General features: G+C 36.2%; 5 protein-coding genes across 5 annotated transcripts; 3 read left to right on the top strand and 2 right to left on the bottom strand.

Annotated features, from left to right (window-relative positions):
• Window positions 1-1,277: 1,277 nt before the first annotated feature.
• LOC110416766 (uncharacterized protein At4g08330, chloroplastic) lies at window positions 1,278-3,726 on the top strand. Its single transcript, XM_021428839.2, has 2 exons — window positions 1,278-1,702; window positions 3,046-3,726. Exons 1-2 carry the CDS (start codon window positions 1,608-1,610, stop codon window positions 3,440-3,442), a joined length of 492 nt encoding a protein of 163 aa, XP_021284514.1. The 5' UTR covers window positions 1,278-1,607; the 3' UTR covers window positions 3,443-3,726.
• A 2,091-nt stretch (window positions 3,727-5,817) lies between these two features.
• On the top strand, window positions 5,818-8,258 carry LOC110416765 (esterase-like). The gene is made up of 5 exons (XM_021428837.2): window positions 5,818-6,259; window positions 6,662-6,871; window positions 7,006-7,175; window positions 7,413-7,677; window positions 7,767-8,258. The coding sequence occupies exons 1-5, from the start codon at window positions 5,947-5,949 to the stop codon at window positions 8,027-8,029; spliced, it is 1,221 nt and encodes a 406-aa protein (XP_021284512.1). The 5' UTR covers window positions 5,818-5,946; the 3' UTR covers window positions 8,030-8,258.
• Window positions 8,259-8,686: 428 nt separating this feature from the next.
• On the top strand, window positions 8,687-10,641 carry LOC110416482 (esterase-like). The gene is given in 6 exon segments (XM_089783549.1): window positions 8,687-8,724; window positions 8,857-8,977; window positions 9,378-9,578; window positions 9,654-9,825; window positions 10,011-10,288; window positions 10,383-10,641. Coding segments are annotated over 6 exon segments (1,044 nt in total). The 5' UTR covers window positions 8,687-8,711.
• Window positions 10,642-16,698: 6,057 nt separating this feature from the next.
• LOC110416878 (uncharacterized) lies at window positions 16,699-18,676 on the bottom strand. The gene is made up of 2 exons (XM_021429007.1): window positions 18,310-18,676; window positions 16,699-17,324 (listed from the first exon to the last, which is right to left on the bottom strand). The coding sequence occupies exons 1-2, from the start codon at window positions 18,602-18,604 to the stop codon at window positions 16,987-16,989; spliced, it is 633 nt and encodes a 210-aa protein (XP_021284682.1). The 5' UTR covers window positions 18,605-18,676; the 3' UTR covers window positions 16,699-16,986.
• A 2,425-nt stretch (window positions 18,677-21,101) lies between these two features.
• Window positions 21,102-26,304, bottom strand: LACS9 (long chain acyl-CoA synthetase 9). The gene is made up of 9 exons (XM_021429384.2): window positions 25,987-26,304; window positions 25,670-25,801; window positions 25,366-25,539; window positions 25,034-25,263; window positions 23,390-23,507; window positions 22,671-22,802; window positions 22,403-22,537; window positions 22,123-22,329; window positions 21,102-21,562 (listed from the first exon to the last, which is right to left on the bottom strand). The coding sequence occupies exons 1-9, from the start codon at window positions 26,302-26,304 to the stop codon at window positions 21,395-21,397; spliced, it is 1,614 nt and encodes a 537-aa protein (XP_021285059.2). The 3' UTR covers window positions 21,102-21,394.
• Between the last annotated feature and the right edge of the window lie 230 nt (window positions 26,305-26,534).

Raw genomic sequence — 26,534 nt, forward strand, 5'->3', positions numbered from 1 at the left:
CTCTCTCTCTCACGCCTGTCGATCGCATCAATGAATTTTTTTTCTCTCAAATGGGCTGAACCTACTACATTGCTTTAGAATACAAAGGAAAAAAAATGTAAAATATGGCTACGGAAATGGCAAATGCACACTGTGGAAAGTAAATGAAAGGACACATCTCCAAAGAAAATGAAGAATACGTAAAGAATTTCAATTCTTTTTTCCACTTGAACAAATCTAACAGAATAAAAACAGGTAAACAAAGCAATTCTGTATTGGGAATCTTGAGCAAAAAATAAAGTGGGTATTGAAATTCCTGGAATTCGCCATTTCAAAAGGCTATTAGCTTCTGCTGGTCGGTCATCAAAACTTCTTTAATATTTAAAGCCGACCATGCCTTCGTAACACGGGCACAGCGGGCACAGCGTTTTGTCGGTCTAGCCGTGTGTTTGCATTTGTGACAGGGAGTACTTCTACTCTAACAAAACTGGGAGGAGGTCGACTCAGTTGGAAACTTCTCCAAGGCCGGTCTCAATTTAGACATTAGTAAAATGATTCAGAGGGTCAATTCCTTAATTAGCCCAATCAAATCGGCTAATTTAATTTGATAGGGTCGAACCATGTGCTTGACGGCCTAACACGTGGATACACTCATGATTTAGACATAATTACTACTAATTAAATACAATACATTTTTTCTCTTTGGTACAAAAGGGGAAAGCATCAACAGTCAAATGTCTAACATCTTTATTCATTTCTTGCCCTCAAATTATGCTTAAGTGCAATGAAATGGTTTCAATTTGTTATCTAAAATTAAAGTTTAAACTGCCATGGTGCCTGCATTAACTAACTTCACAAAGTAATTAATATTCAAAATTAATAAGCACAACATTATAAATATGTATTCTCATATAATTGGGAATGATGATTGTTAATCTTATTGTCCAACAAAATAACATTACTCAAGTAAAGTTGTATTATCCACCTAGACACTTATTAGTGGTAATCAAGGATGGTCATGCCTGCTGATGGAGGCTCCTCAAAAAGTCAAATGATTGGCAAACAACCAAACTTCCTTTGAATCGATACCTTTCCTTTCCATGAAAAATACCCCCCAAGAAACAAGTTGATGACTTGGTGCTACCTGTTCCTCATTAACAACTAAAACAAGGACACGTGTAAATTGAAGATAAATCCCAGCTTCTTAACACACGGATATTAACCTCATTAATTAATCCTTATTAAGCTGTCTTGTGTCCGTTATATACCACGTCATCACCCAGAAAAGGACAGCCAGAAACCAGAACCCAAAAAAGGAGTTCACGAAGATTATTCTCCTCTTTCTACAAGAAGCCTGCCTCTGCCTAAGCCTTTGCCCCTTATCTAGAAACTGCTGCTGTTGTTGGATCAATTCTTCTTCTTCTTCTTTTTTTTCTTGGTTCCTTCTCTAACTCAGCCCCTGAAAATTGAGCCGTTAGCATCACCCCGGATCAGCCGGACACGTTTCAGACCCAACCAGTCAACAGTTAACATCTCAATTAGAACTCGGGTTTTTTTAGCACGGGCACCGTCACCGTCGTAGTCATAATCAGAGCCATTGATTCTGTGGGAAGAAGGAAGAAGCAGTAATGGAGAAATCGGTTTTTGTTAAAGATGTTCAACAACTCGATGGAAATCTCCCTCACTCTTTTTCTTTTGCTTCTCAAAGACATGTAACTTACAGGTTTGTTCTTTTTCTTTTGGGTGAATTTTGATGGGTTTTTTTTTTTGTTGTGTGTGTTTAAAATTTTGGATTTTGATTTCTGGGTTTTGTTTGTTATGTGTTGATTGATTCTGGATGTTGTTTTTTTGCTGATTTATGGAGGAAGTTGACTGTCTTGACTGTGTCTAATTGTTTTAAATACTGTAAAGTTTCTGTTTTTATCTTTTCTCCATTGATTGTAAAGCAGGGGATAGATTTAGATTAATAAAGAGTTATTAAGTGTTAAATTGGAGGACAAGGCCGAGTTTTAAATTAACTTTTGATTATAAGAGAAATTTTTATGAGAATTAAATTGATTGTTAATTGGACCACTGGGGTTGAAAGTGGTTAAAAAGAAATCTTTATAAATCACATGAACAAAAAAAAAAAAAAGAACTACCCTGTTAGGCCATTACAATGCTTCTTTATCTTGCTCAAATTTGCTCAGTCACTGTCATTTTGGTGCAAAATCAGCTGCTTAACTATTACTATGGTGAATTCTAATATTGCTGCACTAGCAGCCTACTTTATCAATGTTAAAAGTTATGGGTTGGAGGGGCCAGGGGTTGGGTTTTGTGAATGAGCTAGCTTTTCTGAAGTCGATGAAATGATTATCTATGTTATTTTGCATTTATGGTAACTTCAGTTATTCACGTACTCTGGCTTGCTTGGTAGTTGGTAGAGATACTAATGAGACATCTGAAGATTCAATTTTTATGGGTTGCTGAGTTGAATTCTATTTCCTTTCCTTCGGCAGTTACTACAAGTACTTAAATTTCTGTACTTCATCTGCTCTGTTTGACCTAGATTAATAAAGGCAGGAGATGAACTCAGATGGGATTATTGTTTTTTGTTTACTTTTAGTTGGTTGACAGTTCAGGAACTTTTAGGACTGAGATACTTTTACAGTTTCCTATTACATTGGCATTTGAAATTGGGATCGACCAATTCTTTCAGTACTAAAAGTCCTAGCACTACCGTTTATATGTATTCAAGAATTGTTATTTTTAAAGTTCTTTATGAAATTGCGATGACTACAGAAAAAGAGTTTATAGGAATATTTTGATGCAACTATGATGCCTTCCTGAGTAAACCTTCTGATGTTGTCATATGTTGAAAAGAGAACACTTATTGAAATTCTAGTCTCCTTGTTTTCGGTAACCGATAGTCAATAGCTCTCTGTAAGCGAACTATGGAATATATATGATATAGGATGATTGCAATGCCTCATGAGTTTCAAGCACTCTGCATCCTAGTGTAGTTGGATGTTTTTCTTGAAGTTACATTTCTGAACATAAAATGGTGGAAAAAAAATTTTCTTGCAGCTGTGGTTCTTGTGGGTATGAGCTAAACCTAAGTTCCTCTAGTCGAAATACTGCAACAATTGGCTCTAAATATGGAAAATCTATAAAACGAGGGATTATATCATTCTTCACTGTAGACGAGAGCAGATTTACACAAGTTGATGAGTTCCAATGCATTCCCTACTTTTCGAAGAACACATGGGGTTTGTTCCGCCAAAGAACCAAACTTCTTTGCCGCAAGTGTGGCAACCACATTGGAAATGCTTACGATGATAAAACTTCAGGCTACCCTGTTGTCTTAGATGGATCTGATTCATCAACTGGTAATGAAGTTTCTGGCCATAGAAAATATGATGTTAGAATCCGTGCCCTACTGCCTTCGTCTGCTGAAGAACTTGGCACTCCACTTTTTGTGTGACTTACTAGTGCTGTTTTCATTATTGGTGGTCATCCAATTGTATAATCAATGAGGATTATTCTGAGGGGGTTTGTGTGGGATTAGTATTGTCTATAGTTGTTTTGAGTCCTTTCATTCTATGTTTTCTTTGTTGTTGTTTTTGTTAATGGTCCTCTACATACTTCATGGTAACTCATGTACATAGAAGTATCTAAAAGGAAAGTAGTGTGGGGTTTTGAAAGAGTTGAATGGGCTGAGCAAAGTAATGTCACTACCCAAATTTGAATGTAAACGAATTAAGTAAAGTGTTTTTGGGCCATTGAATTGACTCATTGGAATTATTAGCTGTTCATTTCTCAATGGAGCAAACTAACTTAGCTTCAGTCCTGTGGCTAGATAGAACTACTTGTCCAATATAGTGGGTGAGGGTGATTTGCTTTTCTCTCATATGAACTATTATCTGGCATGTGTGTACATTTTCACAGCTACTGTGCCTTGACCAAACGAAAATGACACACCCTTCACAATAATCTCCCTTTAAGCTTGGTTTCAGTTTCAAGTTTCCTCAGACCATGAAATTCAGTCAAACCTGCAATAGTTTCATAAATGGTTATGGCTGGTTCCATTGTACCATGAAACTTTACATTTGTAAGAAGAAAATGGTTCAAACTGGAAAGTATGCAATAGAGATAGATTTCTCTAACTCAAATATGAGTCATCTGCCAAATCGAACCAAACCAAAGCAGAGTACGGTAGGATTGTCGTTTCATTTATAAAGTGTAGAACAACATTTATGGAAACTACTAAGACAGGTATCCAAATGAAGAACTACTATAACTTCAGGAGATATTTCTTATAATGCCCTGTCTCCCTATTCTACTTGTTGTCTGAGGATTGTATTTTAACATTTCATCATTTTATCAAATCTCGTTCAAAAAATTCAAATAAAAGTAATTTATATGTATTTTTTTCAAGAGTTCATTTTCAAATAATTAACTAATAAATATGGAAAAAATTGAAATTAATTTTATTAAAATATGAAAAGTTTTTCAAATGAATATAAAAAGGTTTATAATGAAATATATAAAGCTAGTTGGCAAAAAACAATTTCAGGTATTTATTCAAAAAAACAAAGTATTCAATACTTGGCATTTATTGTGCAGAAACCTAATTTTACATGTTATATATATATATATTAAATTATTGATTTATTTAATTTATAATGACAATTTTCAATTTCTAATATAGGTCTTGGATTCTACATATATATATATATATATATATGACCTTATCGTTACTGGCCACACTCTAATAATTATTGGAGCAAAGGTGATTAAGGATGTCATAGCTTAAATGAAGGAAATTAAAAAAATAAGAACTTAAAATTATTAATAAAAAGAATAGGCGTTATACGATTGCAGGGAGAAGAAGAGAAAGGAAAAGGCTGTCAGCTACGGGCAAAATGTTTCGGCTTTGGTGGGCTGGAGAGAGGAGCTGCTTTTCAATGGTTGGGTAGTCGCCATTCTTACCCTTCACTATTCACTGTTTTGCGATGGAGAAATTTTATTCTAAATTTAGCAATTCCAAAATGGTGAAATCAAAACGAATATTTTGTTGCCGAAATAATTGTTTCTTTGTTTTTTGGGCAGGATTTCAACTTTCGCTTGTGGCTATGGAGGTGAGTACAACTACAACAGTGCTGCTTCGTGTGGAGAAACACTGGGCGTTAAATGGCACAAACATTGTGGTGGGATCATGTAAAGACCCATCAGCTAGAAAAAATAGAAGAGTAAATTTAATTCGGCATATATTCATAGTTGATAAAGTATAAATATTTATACTTCACTTAGAGAATTTAGCATAGATCAAGGATTTGAATAGCATGTCTTCACTTCACTTAGAGCATAGGTGATTTGATTAGTATTTAGGATAGAAATATACCTAAATAGCATGTGCAACCAAGATTAGGATATAAACTTAATGAAGCTACCTTAATTAATCTACATAGATATATGGAAAATTGGTTAAGATAGATATGTTTACAATATCTCGATAGAGAATTGTAGATAAATTTAGACTCAACCTATTGATATAAGTATAAAGAGTGAAATTAAATCCAAATGAAAAGTAGAGTACTTCCACAGGCTCCATTTTACGGAATTTTTAGAAATTTCTTAGCATTAATTCATTAGGTTAGCTTGTTACTTTAATTTCAATTTTAATTAATTTTTAAAATTAAATTTACTAGATAAGATTAAAGTGTTAAATTTTAGTAATTAGTAAGAGTTTAGATATAAGTTCCTATGAATAAGATACTTACTTACTATTATAATACTTATACGACAGGCAGCTTGCGTGTGTGTAAAACCAATAAAACCAGCAATACTTTGACAAGGCTAAGATATCTAATAAGGCCATGCGTTGGAATATGCGACTCATATTTTGGTTTTTTGGAATGATTTATTCAACTTACATTATAGTGCTAATGCCATCACTTTCAAAAACCAAAGACTTCTCTTGGTTAGATGCTATGTCAAGAGCATATCCCTGTCTTAATTACCTCCACTATGAAGTTTCTCACCAAGCCCAAACAAGCCATATCCCTCTTGCTCATTTTCATGCTCGCCCTACCCCATGCCAGTGCCACCATTTTGAGCTCTGTCGTCCACGCACAGAAGAACTGTGATTTCCCTGCTATCTTTAACTTAGGTGACTCTAATTCAGATACTGGTGGATATGCTGCTTGCTTCGATCCTCCCACTTCTCCTTATGGAGATACCTACTTCCACATGCCTGCCCGGCGTTTTTCTGACGGCCGTCCCGTGATTGATTTCATAGGTATCTATAATATCTTCAATAGTATTGTTAGTACAAGTGTCCGTACATTAGTTCTGTGATATTAGTAGTTGGTTTTATCATAGGCTTTCGCGTGATGGAACTTTTATGATATGCTTAATTATGTTTATGTTTATTTTCACGTATTGACTTCTCTGTATATTATCCATTTGAATTATACAAAAAAGAAACTCCATTTTCTTAGCTCAAAGAGAGAGAGGCAAAAGCCAGAGGGATAAAGTTAATCTGGTACTATACATGGTGGGTAGCTAAAGTCCATGGTGCTCCGTTGAAAGTTTGACACTTGTAATAAATGTCATATTGGTAGGGGCAAATTTTTTCATGGTTAAAGGTTCTCTTCTTAATTACGGTTTGGCTCTACAACAAAAATTGTCTTTGTATCAGCCGAGACTTTTGGTCTTCCATTTCTTCACGCATATCTTGATTCGCTGGGGACAAATTTCTCCCATGGTATAAACTTCGCCACGGCGGCATCAACAATCCGATTACCAGATAGGATTATACCTAATGGTGGATTCAGTCCGTTCTATTTGAACCTACAGTACTCACAATTAGTGCAATTTAAATCCAGATCACAACTGATTAGGGAACGAGGTGAGTGTTTATTTAAATACTGTATTTTCACACATTAATTTTTCCAGTGGAAGTTGATTTCAATTGGTATTATATATCAATATTTGCAGCAAGCTTGCATCGTTAAGTTTCTTATATATATTTTGCATACGTAGGAGGGTTGTTTGCAAGTTTAATGCCCAAGGAAGAGTATTTTCCAAAAGCTTTGTACACTTTTGATATTGGACAAAATGATCTTGGTGAAGGGTTCTTTGCAAACTTGACAATAGAAGAAGTCAATGCTTCTGTTCCTGATATAGCCAACAAATTCTCAGCAAATATTAAGGTAATTGTATTGAGGCATTTGATTCATAATACTAGAAGTTTTTCCTTTTTCCTCCCTAAAAGTGAAATCTTTTGGGCCTAAAAGTTCTGGGTTGATTGTATGGAGTTCCAGCCTAACACTGCAATTATGATCAAACCTGGAATTTCAGATGAATTTTAGCAGTAGCACAGCATGGCTGAATTCTGGTCTTCATGTAGCAGCATAATAATGAGTGAGGTGTTGGTTTTTGTTTTGCAGAATATATACAGGTTAGGAGCTCGATCATTTTGGATTCACAACACGGGACCAATTGGTTGCCTGCCTTACGTTCTGGCAGCCTTTTCCTCAGCAGAAAAGGACTCTGCCGGTTGCTTAAAGCCTCACAATGAAGTTGCTCAGTATTTTAATCTCAAGTTAAAGGAGGCAGTAACTCAACTCAGAAATGAATTCCCTTCAGCTGCATTCACATATGTAGACATCTACTCCGTCAAGTACTCTCTCTTTGCTGAACCCCAAAAACACGGTATGCCTCTGGACTGCAGAACATTTTCACACAGAAAATAAAGGATTGTAGCAAATAGGCCTTATATCTGATTCTGGAATTACTCTCAGGATTTGAGCTTCCCCTTGTCACATGTTGTGGCTACGGAGGCCAGTACAACTACAGCACTGAAGTTCAATGTGGAGGAACAATTACAGTTAATGGCACCAAGATATTTGTGGGTTCATGTGAACGTCCATCAGTTCGAGTGGTTTGGGATGGAATTCACTACACTGAGGCAGCTAACAAGTTTGTTTTCGATCAAATTTCCACCGGATCGTTCTCAGATCCACCTATTCCCTTGAAACGGGCATGCCACAGGACTTCAAATTAACTTCTTGTTCAGCATAGACACATGAAGAAAACAAAGCCTAACTAGTTGTTATTGTATGTCTTATGTCATGTAATAAGTCTCAGTGCTGGTATATGTTGTTATTATTGACCAAAAGTTAAAAAAAAAATTTGCATAGTCATAAATCTAGCAAGTTGTATCAGATTTTTATCATCAGTCCGGAGATATATATACAAATCTGCATCATTTACTCGATACATGATCGTAATATGGTCCCATGCACAGAGAGGTAGCCTAAAAGTGACAAAACATAAACGGAAACTGCAATGTCACCATCCATGGAAGAATCAAACGAGGCTGCCGTTTTGAATATTTGCATCGCAGAAAGTTTAAATCCTTCTCTAAGGAACATCGAAGATACTATCCTGAACCTTGTAATTCTCGGATTAAGAACGGTGTTACGCTATTTCATTTTTCCTTAAATTATGCATAGTGCATATCCTCGGTATAGATTTATTTCTCTTTACCAAGATGAGTTTCAAATTGTTACCCTGACTTGGTTCAAGTATCTTGTCCAAGAGATTTAAGAATATAATTCAAACCTGTTGATATTTCAAGAGAAACAATGGAATTTTCCACCTCACCCTCTCGCTACTTAATAAATTCCATAAACTGATTCCCCCCCACGCGCCAATTATTTCCAGCACTGTTTCTCCGTGTGGCCATGGAGTCTCCAGGTAACAACATCATATGCGTTTCTCTCACTTTGTTTTGCCTGTTTCTTTGATTTTCTTTCTTCCTGAACCCTGTTTTAGCTATTCAAGATTGTGATTTTCCAGCAATATTTAACTTTGCTGACTCAAATTTAGACACTGGTGGATTGTCAGAAGCTTATTTCCAAGCTCCTCCACCCTATGGAGAGACCTTTTTTGGCATGCCTGCTGGAAGAAACTCGGACGGACGGCTCACCATTGATTTCATTGGTATATGGTTTTCATTCTGCTACTATATATGAAGTTTCTTCTATGACTTACATGGCTGCCATTATTTTAATTTTTTATTGGGATGTGATTGTCGTCAAAGATGTTTAGCAGGCGTAAAATTTTGAAAGAGATTAGCGCCACAAGTTCGAATAACATGGTTTCCCACTGTTTGCCTCACTGAAAAATAGTAGAAGACTAGTCCATTTGGATAAGTCACAAGATTGCCCAAAGCATGCATGTAATATGAAATTAAGAGGAAATTCAGTGCAACTATTGTTTGATGCTACAATTATCCATTCAACCATTGTGACTTTTTTCCATATCCAGCCAATTTTTGGCCTCTTGTTCTGAAGCCCTGTTTCCAATATGTACTGATGGTTTGGTTCTAATAATGTGATTTTCAGCAGTCTTGATTTGCCTTATCTCAGCACATATCTGGATTCACCGGGCTACAACTTCACCCATGGTGCAAACTTTGCAGTCTCAGCATCCACAATTATACCACAAGACAAAGGTCTAACAGAGGGTGGATTCAGTCCTTTCTACCTAGATGTGCAATCCTGGCAGTTCATGTAATTCAAATCCTGATCACAAATGCTTAGGGAAAAAGGAAAGTAATAAGTTTATAGCTCATACAAAATTCAAAGTGCCATTGATAATCTTCTGAATTGTATGTATATCTTAGGTGGAGTGCTTGTGGATTTAATGCCCAAAGAGGAGTACTTTTCCAAAGCTTTATACACGTTGGATATTGGTCAGAATGATCTCGGGGCAGGGTTCTTCGGTAGCAAGTCTATAGAGGAAGTCAATGCATCTGTCCCTTTCATGATAAACAGATTTTCGAATACTATTAAGGTAATGTTCAATAACATTTGTGCCCAAGGATTTTTACTATTTTTGTTGGATAGGATGGTCCAGCCAGGCAGAACAACCTCTGGGCCATAAGATCCTACACTGGGCGCTAAATGGCTTTTGCCTTTGACACATTAGCACTTGAAAAAACATATGAAATCTTCAATGGCCCGAAATTCTGTGTGCAGAATTTATACAGTTTGGGAGCTAGAGCATTTTGGATCCACAATACAGGGCCAATTGGTTGTCTTCCATACATTTTGGTCAATCTGCCTAGCGATGCAGCAGCTCAAATGGACAATGCCGGCTGTGCAAAATCTTACAATAATGCGGCTCATTATTTAAATCAGAAACTAAAGCATGCTGTTGTTCAATTGAGAAACAACCTTCCATTAGCTGCAATCACTTATGTAGACGTTTATTCAGTCGAGTATTCCCTCTTCAGCCACCCAAAGAAGCATGGTCGGTTAAAAGAAATTACTGTTATCACTATAAATTCAAATAACAACTATTTAAATCAATTATTTAGTTAACAATGCTTTCTTGGAATACTTTCTAAGATTTGAGCATCCGCTGGTTCCCTGCTGCGGCTATGGGGGCAAGTACAACTGCAGCAGCAGCGTTGGCTGTGGAGGATTTGCTGTGAATGGCACCCAACTGCCAGTTGGTTCGTGTGACCGCCCCTCGGTTCGAGTAAATTGGGATGGAATTCACTCTACAGAGGTGGCAAACAAAATTTTTGATCAAATCTCCATTGGAGCCTTCTCAAACCCACAACTTCCATTAAAAATGGCATGCCACCAGGGTTCAAAGGAATAATTACAAGTATAATTTACGTAATGGATGGAGTTCACTACGCTATACATGAATAAACCAAAATCGGTATCTGCAGTAAGTGTCTACCTCACCGCTACTATATATATGTTCTTATTGTTGGTTAAAAGTAGTTCAAATTTTCATAGTCATATCTCTAACAAGTTATATCAGTCTTCAGAGCTACATAAAGCTGCTTCATTTACCGAAACATTATGGTCCCATGCCCCGAGAGGTTCCATAAAAGTGAGAAAATAGAACGTGGATAGATTTTGGAACCTGTCAGCATCCAGGAAAAATCAAACAAGGCTGCCCTTTTGGAATTATGTGTTAATGTTAATAGAAACTTCAATTTCTTTCTTTAACAATCATTTAAGACACTATGCTGGATCATGTTATGCTCTCATTCGGAACAGATCCTAAGGAGGAAATGCTATCTGCCGACAAGATTTTTCTCCAAAATATGCACATTTTCCCATAGGGGAGTCAAGAGTGTTGAACTCAGTGACATTATCTCCCTTTTCCAAGATGATTGAGGCTCAAAAAGAAGAGAAAACCTGAACACGATGGGTAAGTAATTTTCCTGGCTAGGATGGTCCAGACTCCAGCCAGGCCGAACAGGTCCCAGCATTAAGATATAGTAAACCTAGGCGCTAAATGGGCTTATCTTGCCTGTGGGCAGACATCAGCACATAAAGATGAATATATATTAGCAATGCTGAGAATCCTGTACTGAGGTAATGATTCAGAAATTCTACAGCTTAAGAGGTAGATCGTTTTAGATCCACAATTAAATACAGGGGAATCTCGTCTTCCATCCACACATTTTGTTCAATCTGCCAAAGCAATGTTACCGTATCAGCTCAAAAGAACAATGCTGGCTGTCCAAAATCTCACAAGGGATGTGGCTCTTAGAGTATATTAATCAAAAACTAAAACAAGACGTTATTCAATTGTGAAAGAACCTTTCATGGTTAAGTTAATATATTTTAATCCTTTTAAGAACGGAATCATTGACATTAAAACTCAACCACCTTCTAACTTTAAGACATTTTGATTGCTTTAATCTGAAATAATAATAACCCATGTCGGTAAAATCCAATGACATATAGCTGACAGTCAATGCTGCGCTCTTAGAATTTCTAGGATTTGACCTACCATTGGCTATTGAGGCAAGTACAACTACAGCAGCAGGTTTTAGCAGTGGCGTGATGGCTGTGAATGGCAATCCAACTGTCAGTTCCTGCGTGCAACCGCGCTATCACCAGTTGCAGTAAATTGGGATGTTGGGATGGAAATTCACCATGTAAAGGAGGGAGCTGGACAAGTTTTTTTCAATCATATCTCGACTGGGACCGTCTTTAGATCCACAAGTTCTAGTAAAATTGACTTGTCAGGGGATACGGTGAGCAAAATTGGACCTCATCAATGACTCAATCAAATTGGAATACGATTTGAATAAAATAGTTAAATTTAATTAATTTATTTGATTGATTTTTGATTTTAAATTTTTAGATTGAATTGATTAAAAGGAGAAATAGTATATAATGTATAATATTATTTTAAATTTATATAAAATATATATTTTCATTATTAATTTTTGTTTTATTTTTTATAATTAAAATGAAGTTTATAAATTATAATATTACAATTTATAAAAAAAATAAAATTTTGATTTTTTAGTTCAAAATCAAACTCATTAAACTAATTCAGTAGGTTTAATTTTTTTATATTTAAATAATTTTTTAAATATTTAGTTTATTTAATTTTTAAATATAACAAAATAAAACAGTCCAATTATTCACTCTTACCTCAAATAATAAATTAACATATATAACAGATGCAACTGCAACTTGAATTTTGAATATATTTATTAGCAGTCTTGCTGGCATTGGAATTAGCATTTATGAAAAATCGTTACATTCCCCTTTAATCAAATCAGGTCCAGTCGGTCCAATAATCAAGTTTGGGCCTCTTGATCGAGTAGTTTATTCTTCATCCACAGCCTCAAATGATAGGCTAATTAGTATTAGCAAAATGATATGCTTATCATGATTTATAGGTCCATGCTACCTATAGAAATGTGTGGTCCAATCCAATGCACTTAGCATTAAACTAAGACTTAATTAAATCTGACGTAATAACATCAAATCAATATTGATTGTAGGCTTTATTATAGCCTTTGTAGTATAGCCTTTTAGTTTGGAGACAATTAATTAATATATTTGTTGATGTAAATTACTGTTTGCTTTTGATTTCTAAAACCTAGCATGGAATGGTCCGAAACCTATAATAAGAAAAAAAAAATATTCTTATATGATTAGATAGAATATATATAGTATTTCTTATCAAATCTCAATCAGATCATATATGATTTTCAGATCCCTCAGTTTCATGTACTGAAATTTGCATGTCACCTGGATTCAGGACAGTAGCCATATACACGAAAAATGCATGCCTTCATATTATCTTCATTATTTATTGTATAACTTACCCTTTGTTCCCTGAAAATCTAAGAAATGAATAAATTAAGCTAACACTTATTTATACATAAAAAATTAATGAATTTTTATGCATATTTATATCGACTCGAATTTAAGTGTCAATGATTCAATAAATGTTTAATCAATCGTTATTATTGGACCGACTAGACTTGATTAAAGGGGAATGTAACAATTTTTCCACTTTGATCAGCACCAATTATAATTGTTGGGGTCCTAACGCATTCCCCTTTACTGAAGTCCAGTTGATTCAATAATAACAACTTGAATCTAAATTGTTACTTTTTTTTTAAATTCAAATTATAAATAGTAATTGACTTAGACACAATCATATTCACGTTTATTGTAAAATCAGAAGTCATAATTTTTTTTAACATAAATTAAATATACATCATAGATATAAATATATATAACATTATAAAAAATAAAAAAGATAGGATCAACTCCAGTAATCCAGTTGTTGTCTGTTTTGGTATATCACGATACTATTTCGAATTTTCTCTTTCCAGAGTTTAAAAAAAAGTGGTGATTCTACTTAAGGGTGTGTGGCGGTTCAGTTTTATCGGTTTCAGTTCGGTTTTTATCAAAAAATGATCAAAGATTTTAACATTATAACCGACCGAATTACATAAAATATAATGTCGATTTCGATCGATTTTTAAGAGGCTCGGTTCGATCGGTTTTTGAGAAATAAAAGACTGATAAGCAAGGGTTGTATATTAATGGTTGCTAGTTTCGACGGGTTAGAAAGAGGGAGGGAGTTAGGGAGAGGCAGAACGCAGGAAGCAAGAAAGGAAGGGCGGGGAGAGAAATTAAGTCGGGGTGAAATTAGGTAAAAAAAAAAGGGTAATTTTATCTTTAAATTAAAAAAAAAATTATCGATTTTTCGGTCGGTTTGGAGAAAAGGAATCTCTCCGACGATCAAGCCGATCGGCCGACGACACCGATCGAAACAAACAGCTGTGATCTGTTGCCTTGTCGCAACCGACCGCCGCCCGCACACCCCTAATTCTACTGGTTTTCTGAAGGAAAATAGTCGAACAGCTAGGCTAACCAAAGTCTAACATTGGAACTTGAAATTTAAACAGAGGGGAGGAAAAGAAGATGGATGAATTAGGACATCCTCCAAGGACACTCCAAATCAAAGTTGTCATTCAGTCACGGTGGCACAGGGCATGTGGATAAGTTGGAGAGAAGTGTTGAGTCAAACAATTATGTAGTCTTGTCTAGTTTGTTATATGTCCAGTTCCTGTCTCTCTGCTCAGCCACATGGGTGGAAAGGAAACCATAAAAGGACGTTCTCATTGCTTTTTGCCTCTCCATCTCACATACGGAAAAAAGAGAAAGCTCATGCATGTGGAAGAGCCGTAGAGGTGCAGCTCATTGAATAGGGACTCATTTTCATCACGCAGCAAGGATTCATCAAGCTTAGGTTAGTGGGTTACATTGAATAAGGTTACCCTGCAAGTTCCACTACTTTTCCATAATCCATAGTAATATATACATAGCCCTATAACAATAGGCTTCAATTTTCCATTTATTATTGTCCCAGCTCTTAGATGTATGAGACTATATAATACTACTAGCCTTGTTCACTTTTGACTTATTTTTTCCCCTGAACTAGCTACTGCTTTAGGGAGAGCTGGGGCACCAAGAAAAACCACTTTGGACACAGTGATTGAGATGCTTAGCTTACTTGATAGAGATTGCCAAGCCTTTTATTTTGTCAATTTTCATGCCTAAAAGTGAATTTTTTGTAATTTTTTAGGCAAGAATTTCATTAACTATCTACCCCTTAAAAGGAAATATAGTACTCCAACCAAATTTTTAGTTGGTCTTCATCAAAATAATTGGAATGGAAAGTTAACTTGTAGCACAAACAATATTGGCACTGTACCACAAGGACATCTGGGATATGGCTCCTTGATTTTTGATACCTTTTTCTAAAGCATGTTAAATCAACAGAGCCTCATCCTGTTGAGGTGCAAAGCAAAACTTGATATATCATATATTTATATAGCCCTATGGAAACTGAGATTTTCTAGAACCATTTCCCTTCTTTTTCTTCTACTTTTCCACTGTATGATTTTGAAAAAGTCATATGAAGAGAAAAAAAAAGTTGCTCCTAGGCAAAGAAAGATATTGTAATGTGGACCGTTGCAGCTTGAAATGCAAAATGGGGTGTTCAGAAAAGGAGAGGAAATTAAGCAAAGTTTGGGACGAGGCCTACCGAGGTGTCTAAAGTCTTGAATGCTATATAATAATTTATGAATACTTTGGTTAAATTGGATAGAAATATCAGTCTTTATGAGGTGTGACAAAACAATGTGCCTCTTAAAGTTTGTTTGACTTGAGTGAGAGTTTGCGAAAGCAAGGCCAAGCGCCCTTTATCTTAGAACCAAAGAAACTAAAGCTGTTGCCCTTTTATTGTTCTGACCGAGTTCTGTGTTTGGGGTTCGGTGGATGAAAGATTTGGGGTCGAGGGGGTCCTCCCCGCCTCACCAACTTTCAACCACTCCACACAATGTCTAAACCGCCTAGGCCCCTTCGCCCTCAACCCAAAGAAAAAGAAAGGAAAATGATAATAATTCATTGTTGAAATGACTCCATGGACAAAAGTCTTATGGATTTGCTACTATTTTCCCCTCCAAATGAGCACATAACTACTTTTTGGGGACAAATGTCAGAAAATATATGAAATTGGTTTCAATAAATCAAAGTTGCCCGGTGTTCTATTAGTTATTTTAGGACTAGAAAATTATTGTTTTCAAAGTCTTCTGTTAGCTAACGGGAATCGTATGCAGAGTAGTAAGAATTCTCTTCTATATCTGTCAACGTGCCCATTTGGTACTTTCAAATCTCTTACTAGTACTATTCAGCTTGAGAAATGACTCTTCCAGTCCTCCTTTGACAGTGGCAAATGGTGGAGGAACAGTTGATTTCAACCATTTCCAAATGCAGTTTGAGAAATGATTTCTTCTAGCAACTGATGAATAAATATACATTCTAGTGACATATTCCTTCTGAAAAGAAATACAGCCATGATTTTTTGATCACTTTCTTGTGCTACTGCAGGCAGAGGTGGGTGAAGATATATTACTTGTCATTTTCGTCTACTCCATTTGAGGCTTTTCTTAACATCCATTGTGGTCCTAAGGGTGCAATGGTCCCATTTCTAGAGAGTTAGAACTTGGGACAAGTTGCCTCAGTGAGGGGCCAACCTTACTGAACAGGCAAAGGGGACTGCTGGGGTACTTTGCACAAGCTCAACGACTGGCACGTGGGGCAGAAATCGCCATAGAGCAATGATGAAAATTTTTAAGTCTATGAAACATGTTATGGACAATAGAGGGTTTGATGACTCTCTAGAATATTAATTAGCTGGAGATTAGAAGAAGAAGATTCTCTCCCACCAAGACAACAATAAGACAACTTGAGGCATTATATTTTGGAGGGGATGTAGCCCTTGGGCCCTTTTGAATTATGCCCCAGTGTTCCTCACTTTGTGCACAGAACATGGGGTTTTTGCTTTTGCACTTCAAATATCAGTATGCAGAGAAAATATACAAACATTTCTTTTGTATTAGGAATGTGCCCTTCTCTACGCCAATCTGAAACCAAGGGCACATTGTAACAATCCTTTTACAGCTTGTTCTGTTTTTATCAGAATTAAGAATAGAATAACAAGAAGAAGCCAATGAACTTTAAACCAAAGCACTTTTGGGTGATAAAGTATATTTTGACTCTACCATCTCAATTATATAGAACTTTACAGTCACAATGAGAGCCCCAGCACACAAAATGGTATGGTGGAGGAAAAGCTTAGTGTCCCTTTCTATACAAAAACTCTTTATTCTTTGGTCCTCTTTGTCAGAGTCCTTATCCAGCCCTTCCTCATCACCTTGACTCCCTCTACCTTGCTGCCCATGTGGCACACATTGCCCTTGCTGGACCTCTTCCACCTGATGAGCTGGAACAAGTGGCCAATCCTCTTTCGCCACCTAAGCGACGCACGCGGTTTCGCATGCTCTACCACACTCTTATTGGTCTCCTTTGGCTCCTTGGTGATCTCCTTGGTCATGGTGGGGTTCCACGACATGCTGCAATGCTCAAGTGAGACCTTAGAAACTGTGCCCTTTTCCCATGAAGCAACACCATTATCTTCAAACTTGATTGAGATAAATGAGTCTGCAAAAGTAAAATTTGGAGCGTGAAGAAGGGTTCAAAGGGAAAAGCACAAAAGAAAATGGAAGGGGAGAAAAAAAAAAAGAAAAGCTAGGGAAAAGTATCAACTTTATTTCTATGTGGTAAAGTCTATGTATAGTAGTACATCAGGACATTTGTAGCTAGTTAGGTACACAAGTAGTATGTGCATAACTAAAGCAATGTCCAACGTATAGCCTCAAAAAAGAAAATGTGAAAGGAAAGCCATCTTTACCAAAATTTTATATGCCAAGGACATGATTAGCAAGAATTGACATGAAAGGGGTCCCTCAGTAGATCTAGATTAGATGAATTTGTATGATCTTTGTTGTCTTTATTATTTTTGTTACTACTTGGAAGCTGAATGATTTGTATGATCCAACAACTAAATGGTAATGTTGTTTAGGTTACATCTGGAATGGTACAGGGAAGTTCTGAAGTTTTCTGTTTGCATTACCTACCAAGTTCTGTAGATTTCAAAGATACAGGTCAGAGACAAAACCCAACTATACATAAACTATCCGCAGAGTCGCATGGATTTTAAAATGTTTTCAATAAATCGTAGTATTTCCCAAGACATTCTCGCCAAACATATCTTTGAATTCATATAAAAATTTTTCATGATATCCCCATGTTTGAAAAAACTCATTTTCATGTTAAATAACTGCAATTTACTATATATTTTATACAAAGGGAAAAAAAAGGGAAGGAAACAGAAGAAAACAGAAAAGGATTCATTCGTTTCCAGTTTTGCCATACTTTGACCACACTTTTGTCAGTACACAAACAATAATTTTGCACATATAGACACACATGCATGCATGTGATGCATATCTTTCTCATGTTATGCTTGATTTAATTGTTTTTCCTTCTCTTCCTTTGATGGAAATTCAAGAACACCCAACAAAAAAAAAAACTGTCTTGCATGAACAATCCTGAACAAGTAAAAAAAAAAAAATTAAACGGGTACCTTCTTGACTGGTGGAAGCATCATGGTCACCGGAATTTTCAGATTTCCAATGCTTGAACTCAAGACGGTTGAGAAGAACAGAGCCTAAAGCAAAGATCTTGGGGAGGTTGATGGGAGGTTTCTTGTGTGAAAGACCTTGAATTCTATGGTTGCCACTGCTGGATGAGGAAGAGCGTTGGCCTTGCTTTGAAGCCAAGATAAGAAGCCTCTCATTTAAGCACAAAGGGCAAACCCCAACAACAACTTCTTTGGGATGGAAATAGCAGCATGAGTTGTCTTCCCTATAGCCATTCATGATATATGGGTAGTGTAAAGAAGGGAGAGCAAAGAGAAGAATGTGAAGTCTTTTAAGAAAGAGAAATTAAAAAGGGGTTGGGTTGTTGCTGATAGCTTATATTGTGGAGAATGTAAGTAAGATCATCATGAGATTGGTCCCACCAACATATCAGTTTGGACATTATAATAGGTGGGCAGTGGGTAGTGGGCAATGGTCTTTCTGGATAGCCATCCATCTAGGGTCATTGAACTACTTTGAAGGCAATTTTTTTAACCACCTACATTTACTTTGAAAATTGTTTACCATCATTTTGGTTTCAATCTCAATATTTTCAATTAAGGCCCATTCTTCTGCTAGCCAAAAGAAAAACAAAACAACCCAGAATGGAAACAGAGAAAATAGAAAGAGCTCATGAATGATCTCTTACTCAAAGGAAAAGAGTTTGAATTTTCCTTTTCCAAATGAATATAAATATAGAAGAAATCTTGACTTGCTCTAAAGAATAGACAAAAATGGGGTTCTGGGCCAAGTTTCTTTGGTTCTTACAATAATTTCTAAGTATTATTATTATTTTCTTTAATTTGATGGTGAGATTGCCATTCATAATATGTCGATTTTCGTTGGTGAGATTGCCACAATTTGCTTGATAAAGTAGCTGGCTTGCTAGTTTTAGACATTGGGGGTGGGATGCCATGATATGCAAACCCAAACCCCAAGTCTGTAGAAGAACAGGTCGTGCTTGGGTTGTGTTTGTGGGATTGAGTCAAATATTGAGACTCCCAATTGATTTTTGAGGCCATCTAAAGGCACAAGATGTAGGGAATTGGCGCAACCCGAAACATCTGAGAGTGGGATTTGCTAGTCTTTGGCATGAATCTTCTCAACCTGGGGTTCCCCAACGTATTACCACTGTATTATGAAAACCCATGCATTAATTGGAAATTGCACTATGAATCTCTGCTCTTTCAACATCCATGTTAAAACCCCTTCACATTTTAGGTTCTTCCAACTCCATTGTAGTCAGCTTTATGCAACTTGCAATGAAAACTTGTATCAATTCTCCTTGTATGCTTTTTTACTCGTGTTTTTTCATTTGAAAACCTGTCATTCACATCATGTTGCCACTAGTGCAAGCATTCCCTATTGGACATATATAGATATATATTGTGCTCGTGCATATCTACGTTTGTAAAGGGAATTGAAAAAAAGAGAAAAAATATATATTTTAAATAAAGGGGCAAAAAAAAGAGTGCTTTGAATTAGAAGTGTCCACGAAACACACTGTACTGTAAGCGGCTTAAAAAGGTGGAGGGGGAAACAATCAAAGTAACAGTCACATGGGGAGAACAAGGGGCTGTTTCCATTTCGGTTGGCCTGGAGTCAAGTTTCACATCATCATCATGGACCAAAGTTTAGATATGGGATTGTGGGTCTCCTTCCCTCCCCCTCCCCACTTTGATGTGCTTCTTCCTGTAGTCTTCTCCCCCCAACAGCACTACACTTGTTCTACCTTTTTCTTTTCTTTTAGCAAAGTAGAAAACCTATTAAGTTTGAGTTACCTAAAAAGAAGTAGTCTTATTTTCCATCTCGTGTTCTCCACCACCCTTCCATTCTAAAGATTTGACCTTTTTGTCTTCTTCAATAATAATTCCCCCCTGTTCGTTTTCTCTGCCCAAATAAAAGTCCACGATGGACATTATGGTTCAAGACCCAGCAATTCAAACGTTGGGGGTATTGACTCCTCTAATGAGATATATGGACCGGAAATTAAGATGTCATCTTCCTTGAAACCCCAAATCTCTCCTTTTTTATTTTTATTTTTTTTTCTTTTAAATATTTCCATGTCTTCACCTGTTCAACCAAAATCCACTTGGCATGCTTCTGAATAAGTCAAATAGATGAGATGGGCTAATCATGCACAGTGTGCAGTGCATTTTGGGGTGCCCCCAATAAGATGCACAAACCAAACCCATTCCTCCTCAACTAAGCAAAATCTATTCTTCATTATTACAGCACATAATTACGGTTTCAGTTATCATCAACTACGAATTCCATCATTTAGATCTCTTAATGCACCCCACAACATCAGAATGCAATCCAAAGAAACGAGTAATACCAAATCCTTGTTTCTTTAGGGTCGCCGTTGCTTTCTTTTTCCTTTTCTTGCTATGGTCATCCTCTTTCATCCATTAAACTTAAAGCAAAGTTCCTCTACCACCATATCATGAAGACATTCGAGTTGAATGAAAAGTTTTCAGCTTTTGCAACTCACGTCTTTTTCTCCTTTGGAATTGAGCAAGCTGGCCTATGCCTTGACATATAGGCCTTAGCCTCTCACTGACTTTTGGCAACTTAGGTCCATCTTCATTGACAAGAGGACCAGGTTAAAACACCTCAGCCTAGAAAGTTTGGCCAGTGCTAATCACAAATCTTGATGCCTAAGGGCTGCCGAGTTTTCCAAAGCATTTAATTAACTCGTCCTCGTACAAATTTCACTAATGGATCAAGGCAAAGATAAACAACAAAACCTTTTCGGTTTGCTTTAAGCACAGACAAGTACATGTGGAACCCAAGGAAAGAGATTTGCATCTAACAACCCTGTTTGAAGACAGGCAAAAAACAGTGTTTGTCTGTAGTTCCTTTAGCATAAAACATGAATTGCAAAGATAAAGCTCAAAGAAAGAATATATAGTTAAACACAAAACAAAACAAGGAATGTGTAAATGTAGGATTGATCATATTATCTCACACTAGTCTTCCATTCTTCAAGATTGGCAGTCACCAGTAGAAGCGTAAGTCCTCTCGAAACTATGACGTATATAACTTAGCCAGGTCTTCAGAGAAAGCTTTTCTAATGGCCTCTCTCTTGATCTTGAGAGCTGCAGTGACAAGGCCAGATTCTGGAGTCCAAGGAGTAGAAAGCAATTTGATTTTTGCAGGAATCTCAAACTTCTCCAAACGTGACTTCTTGGCAATCTGCGAATAGAGGGAGTGGGAAGGGAAGGGTTGGGGGTGGGTGCAGGGGCAAAAACGAATCAGTGAAAAAGTAAATCACATTATTAGGAGCCTAGGATTCTTGTGGCTGTTCGCTACTTTCTCCATCAGATGCACCCAAATAGTAGGGTTCAAAGAAAAAGGAATACAATATCTCTGATTTATACATGCAAGTACATGCAAATTTAAAGCTTTCTTTACCAGCTACCTCAAAGCTAAACCAGCACTGGAAAAACAATACTTAAAATCCCATCGTATAACAAATGAGGTAAAGTACTTTAGGTAGATAAAATGTATTAACATAAATGAGAGATCCTAAAGAAATAGTTTAATGTATAAATGTCACCAACCTATAAGCTCTCCAAGCTTAAAGAATTTGTTGCAAAATGTATAAAGCAAAGAGAGACCATAACATGCATATCCAGGCACCCTCTTCAAAGCTTAAATCTTTCTCTTTTCAAATGTTTAGCATAAATTTGAACATTAAACATCAGGATAAATTTTAAATCACTGGAATTTTATTCTAGAGAGTAGAGGCATACCAGAACAAGAGACGAATGTACTTCCTTGACAGTTTCTTCCTTCTCACACAAGTCTGCAAAATCAGTAAAAGCAACTCCTTGTTTTGAAGCCCAATCTTCCACTGCACACTGAGAAGCCACCACAAGAGCCACGCAATAACTATGAAATGGATCAGCATGCAACATAATATTGTCGACATAGGTACTGATGATGAGAGCAGCCTCAACCTGAAGAAGAAAAATTAGTTACCACGGAACATCTGGTGAACATCTTTGTTTGACTAGGAACATCCACTCATACCTTTCCTAAAGAGACATATTCCCCATGCTGAAGTTTGACTATGTCCTTTTTACGGTCAATTATCTCAAGGCAACCATCAGCATGGAACTGTCCTATATCACCAGTATAGAACCACCTCATTCCTCTCTCATCAACCTTTTCCACACCAAAAGATTAAAATAGTCAGTTTACTAAGAGACAGAGAGAAGAAAGAGAGGATCAATTGTAAGTAATCTTAAAAATAAGAAAGAATAGAAAAGGAATTCAGAGACTGAGTTTGAAAACCTACCTTGTACACTTCTTTTGTTTTTTCTTCATTTTTGAAGTATCCGAGTGTTACACTTGGACCACCAACCACTATTTCTCCACGAGGCATTGGTGAATCACTACTTAAATATCTACCTTCAGGCCAATCTATTAACTGAAACAAACAAAATGTAGTGCACTATTATTAAAGTCAGGATTGCATCCCGCAACTGGAATAAGTAATCACACTCATATGAAATGACCAGAGCAATAATCTCACAACATAATCTTACAGAATGTGGAGAGCAAGAGAAAATGAAACTTTGAGAGCACATAGGTTCAGAGACACACGTGCAAACACACACGCATAGATGCCATGTATTCAACAGGAAACATAGCTACCACTGGGCGAGTATAATACCAAAAGCGAAGTGATGCAGGGCAAGAACATTTACATTGTAAAATTATACTATCAGAGACTTATTGCTTACCACGGCCAATAATATCAACTACAAATACCATAGAGGTCCACTCTCAAACCTTCCAGTTTCAACCAGTATAAAGGGATTCCGGATTATCATGGATTTGTATACTTAGAGCAAATAATTGATTTGAAAGAGAAAGATGCAAAATTTAACCAGCAGATAGTCAAGAAAAGCAAATTCATTAAAAAGAGTCCCTCAGAATATCAAAAGCAATGCACATGAACTGGTAAAAAGTTGTCCATTCAAACTGGTAAAAATAATCATAATCGTATCTTACCTTAACAAAAGAGCAAGGAAGTGGCGAACCAACACGCCCAACAGATGTATCATCAACCTCAGAGAAGGTGGCACCAGCACAAGTCTCAGTCAGACCATACCCTTGGCCAATTGGAGCACTGGAAAAGGAAATCCAATGAGAATCTGATACTTAGAAAATAAAATAAAACTGTATGAAAAAGATAATTCTTAATGACCTTGCTGATGATAGCATCTCCATGGTGATCAACATACCAATCTGTATTTTATATTTAGTTTGAGAACCCATTTTGTCATCCCAAGGATTTTTGGTTGTTGTTAAAACATAAAAGCTACTTGTAGTTCTATTCAAATTTACCATCTAAGATAACAGACCTGCCATCCAAAGAATCTTCATGCATTCCTGTTTTCTTTAATTCACAGGCATCACTTTGATGACTTGGTTTCTTAAGATGCTTTCATTTGAAAAAAAGAAAGAAAAAGAATTGAATGACATTTAAACTTTTCAAAGACATATCCGGTACAATATTACTGTTCGTTAAAGCTATCAGAATTGGTCCAAATGGTTGAGAAACATAACATGACATCATCTCATACAGTTAGAGAAGCTTGTTTCTAATGATTGCCAATGTCAATAAATGTGCCATGTGAATTAGCAATAACGAACCATTCTTCACCTGATTACTTTAGGTAGAACTACACTTGAACTAAATGCACTGAGCTGAAGTTAATTCAAGTCAGATGATTCAATAGAATTAACTCCAGTTGCTTGAATGGTCAAGTTATTTTTAATCAAAAACCCATCCAGAGATATAAAAACACATCTTCCGTATATTCATTCAAAGCATTCTTTATGTCCATTATTTTCTATATCAGCTTTCATTGCGGAAGTAATAGAAATTTAACCTAGAAACTGATTTAGACAATTTGAGCACCACATCTCAGACCAGCTAGCAGCTTGAGGAGCAGATTTACACACATAATTGGGCCTCTGAGAGGCTTAGCCATAAAAAAAAGGTCTAAAAGAACCCTTAGGCTTCTCTTTTATATAAATGGTTTTTTTTTTATTCCTTTTTTATATAAATGGTTTATTCTACTCTGCTCTTTAATTATATATCGCTACTTCAAGTGTTAAACCCTCATGAATTAAGATGAAAAGCGGAAAAAATCAACAAGCAGCTCAAAATCTAGATTAAACAACTTCTGTTGGGCAAGATGTTAGGTGTTGTTTGATAAACCATTGGATACATCCATTTTCAATGAGTTTGGTAGCTTGTTTTGGAAACCACTTAATAGACAATTTTCAATGAAAAAATGTTGAAAAATGTTAAGTAGTTAAAACCTAGTCATCACATTCAGCAAATGTTATTTAAGATTTCTTTTTTCCTTTTTATCATTTGACTAAATAACCGCAATATTGTAATTCGAATTACGTCAGTCATTTTCTTTCAAACTCTTATTAGATGTGAAATCTCTATAAAATCATATGTATTTTACAAATCATCACATAAAATTTTAAAATTATCAACAATACTTTATTTAAAATTTAGAACATTTGTTTTAGAACTAAAGAAATGTGCTTGTGTTTTTAGCGTGAGCATGTGTGTCTAAGTATGAAAGAGTAGCACCAGAGGCTAAATAAGTATAATACTAAAAAAATACTAACCCAAGACAGATGTTGATAAATCTCTGAGTATCTGCAGATAGAGGAGCACCACCAGATAGTAAAAATCGAATGCGACCACCTAGAATTGCTCGGACCTTTTTAAAGACAAGAAAGTTCCACAATAGCTTTTCCAGGCCCCAAGCACCAGCCCAACTACCGTTTATTGCAGATAATCTACGGGCATAAGCCAAGTCAAACAATTTCTTGGATAGTCCACCCTTTGCATCTACCTAAAGTGCAAGATTCAATAATGATTGAAATGAGCTTAGTTTCACAATATTATATATATAAAGAGAAGAAGTAATATTTTCGTAGAAATGAAAATTTCTAACCTTCTTCAGCACTCCCTCTCGAACACGATCAAGAATTGCTGGGACAGAAGCCATCACAGTTGGACTCAACACAGTGGCATCCCCCTTTGTTCCAGCTTTTATCTTGCTAGAAGTGTCAGTGAGAGTCAAAGGGGCTCCATATCCTATGACCCCTCCAACAGCAGGAATTAAATTCTACAATTGCAAAAGGAAAGTTAAATATGTTTAAATACACTGCAGGTACACAAATTTAAGACATAAATAGAGATCGAAACCAAGTTGCCATTAATGTATCTTGTCATGCAATCTAAGACAACATACATACCTCAGCTACTAATTCAAGAATATGAGCAAGGGGTAAATATGCAAGATAAACATCCTTGCTTCCAAGTCCAGGAACAATTGTCATGACTGCAGAAACAGTAGCTAGGACATTGCCATGTGTCATCATCACACCCTGCACAAATTTGACATATTTGAAGTGGCTTAACAATAAGGAAACCTAATCTTCTAAGATAACCATTTTGAAAAACCTCAAAGATAGCATCATGCTTACACCAGTTCACTAACCATAAGCATATTTTTACCTACAAAATTTATAAGAGAACAGAAGAACCAGAAACCAAAATAGACACTTCTAACCTTAGGCAATCCAGTACTTCCGCTAGTATACATTATAACTGCAACATCAGCTGAAAGAGGTAAATCAGCAACAACAGGATTTTCACAGCCAATTCTCTCCACGTCAGCAAAAGAAGTGATTGTCCATCTACCACTTGCACTAGTTGGAATCTCATCATCCATACAGATCACACGTTTGACAGTGTCAAGTTGCCCACTAATGTTGACAAGCTTTTTTAGTTCTTTGTTTGCGCAAATCACCGTAGTAACCTCAGTCTGGAAGAGCAAAGATTGTATAAATAAATAAACAAATATAAAGAAACAAATGTGGACAACCATAAAAATCTTCACTAGCCACTTCACACAGTGAATCACCACTTTTTCCACTCAGTTGCATATTACAAATTGCAGGGAATCCTTCTGTAATGAGTATTACCGGTACCTCACTAACGTTGAGAAGAATTGATTACAAACACAACACCTTAAACTATAAATATCAATTCTTACAACTTAATGATATGATATATATTGGAGATGAGATACAATAATTACATGAATAAAAAGCAACT

Source organism: Theobroma umbraticum, unplaced genomic scaffold (genome assembly GCF_002168275.2).
Source record: "Theobroma umbraticum cultivar Fairchild unplaced genomic scaffold, ASM216827v3 scaffold_51.0, whole genome shotgun sequence".
NCBI lineage: Eukaryota > Viridiplantae > Streptophyta > Magnoliopsida > Malvales > Malvaceae > Theobroma > Theobroma umbraticum.

Bases quoted from the DNA above. Each gene is read 5' to 3' on its own strand.
- LOC110416765 (XM_021428837.2), top strand. From the start codon at position 5,947: ATGCTATGTCAAGAGCATATCCCTGTCTTAATTACCTCCACTATGAAG. The intron at 6,260-6,661 runs GTATCTATAATA...TCTTTGTATCAG, and splicing joins TCCCGTGATTGATTTCATAG to CCGAGACTTTTGGTCTTCCA. The intron at 7,176-7,412 runs GTAATTGTATTG...TTTGTTTTGCAG, and splicing joins AATTCTCAGCAAATATTAAG to AATATATACAGGTTAGGAGC.
- LOC110416766 (XM_021428839.2), top strand. From the start codon at position 1,608: ATGGAGAAATCGGTTTTTGTTAAAGATGTTCAACAACTCGATGGAAAT. The intron at 1,703-3,045 runs GTTTGTTCTTTT...ATTTTCTTGCAG, and splicing joins CAAAGACATGTAACTTACAG to CTGTGGTTCTTGTGGGTATG.
- LOC110416878 (XM_021429007.1), bottom strand. From the start codon at position 18,604: ATGAATGGCTATAGGGAAGACAACTCATGCTGCTATTTCCATCCCAAA. The intron at 17,325-18,309 runs GTACCCGTTTAA...TTACTTTTGCAG, and splicing joins TGCTTCCACCAGTCAAGAAG to ACTCATTTATCTCAATCAAG.
- LACS9 (XM_021429384.2), bottom strand. From the start codon at position 26,304: ATGGTTGTCCACATTTGTTTCTTTATATTTGTTTATTTATTTATACAA. The intron at 22,803-23,389 runs GTAAGATACGAT...TGTTTGTTTCAG, and splicing joins TTCCTTGCTCTTTTGTTAAG to TTAATAGATTGGCCTGAAGG. The intron at 22,330-22,402 runs GTATGAGTGGAT...TTTCTTCTTCAG, and splicing joins AATATGTCTCTTTAGGAAAG to GTTGAGGCTGCTCTCATCAT.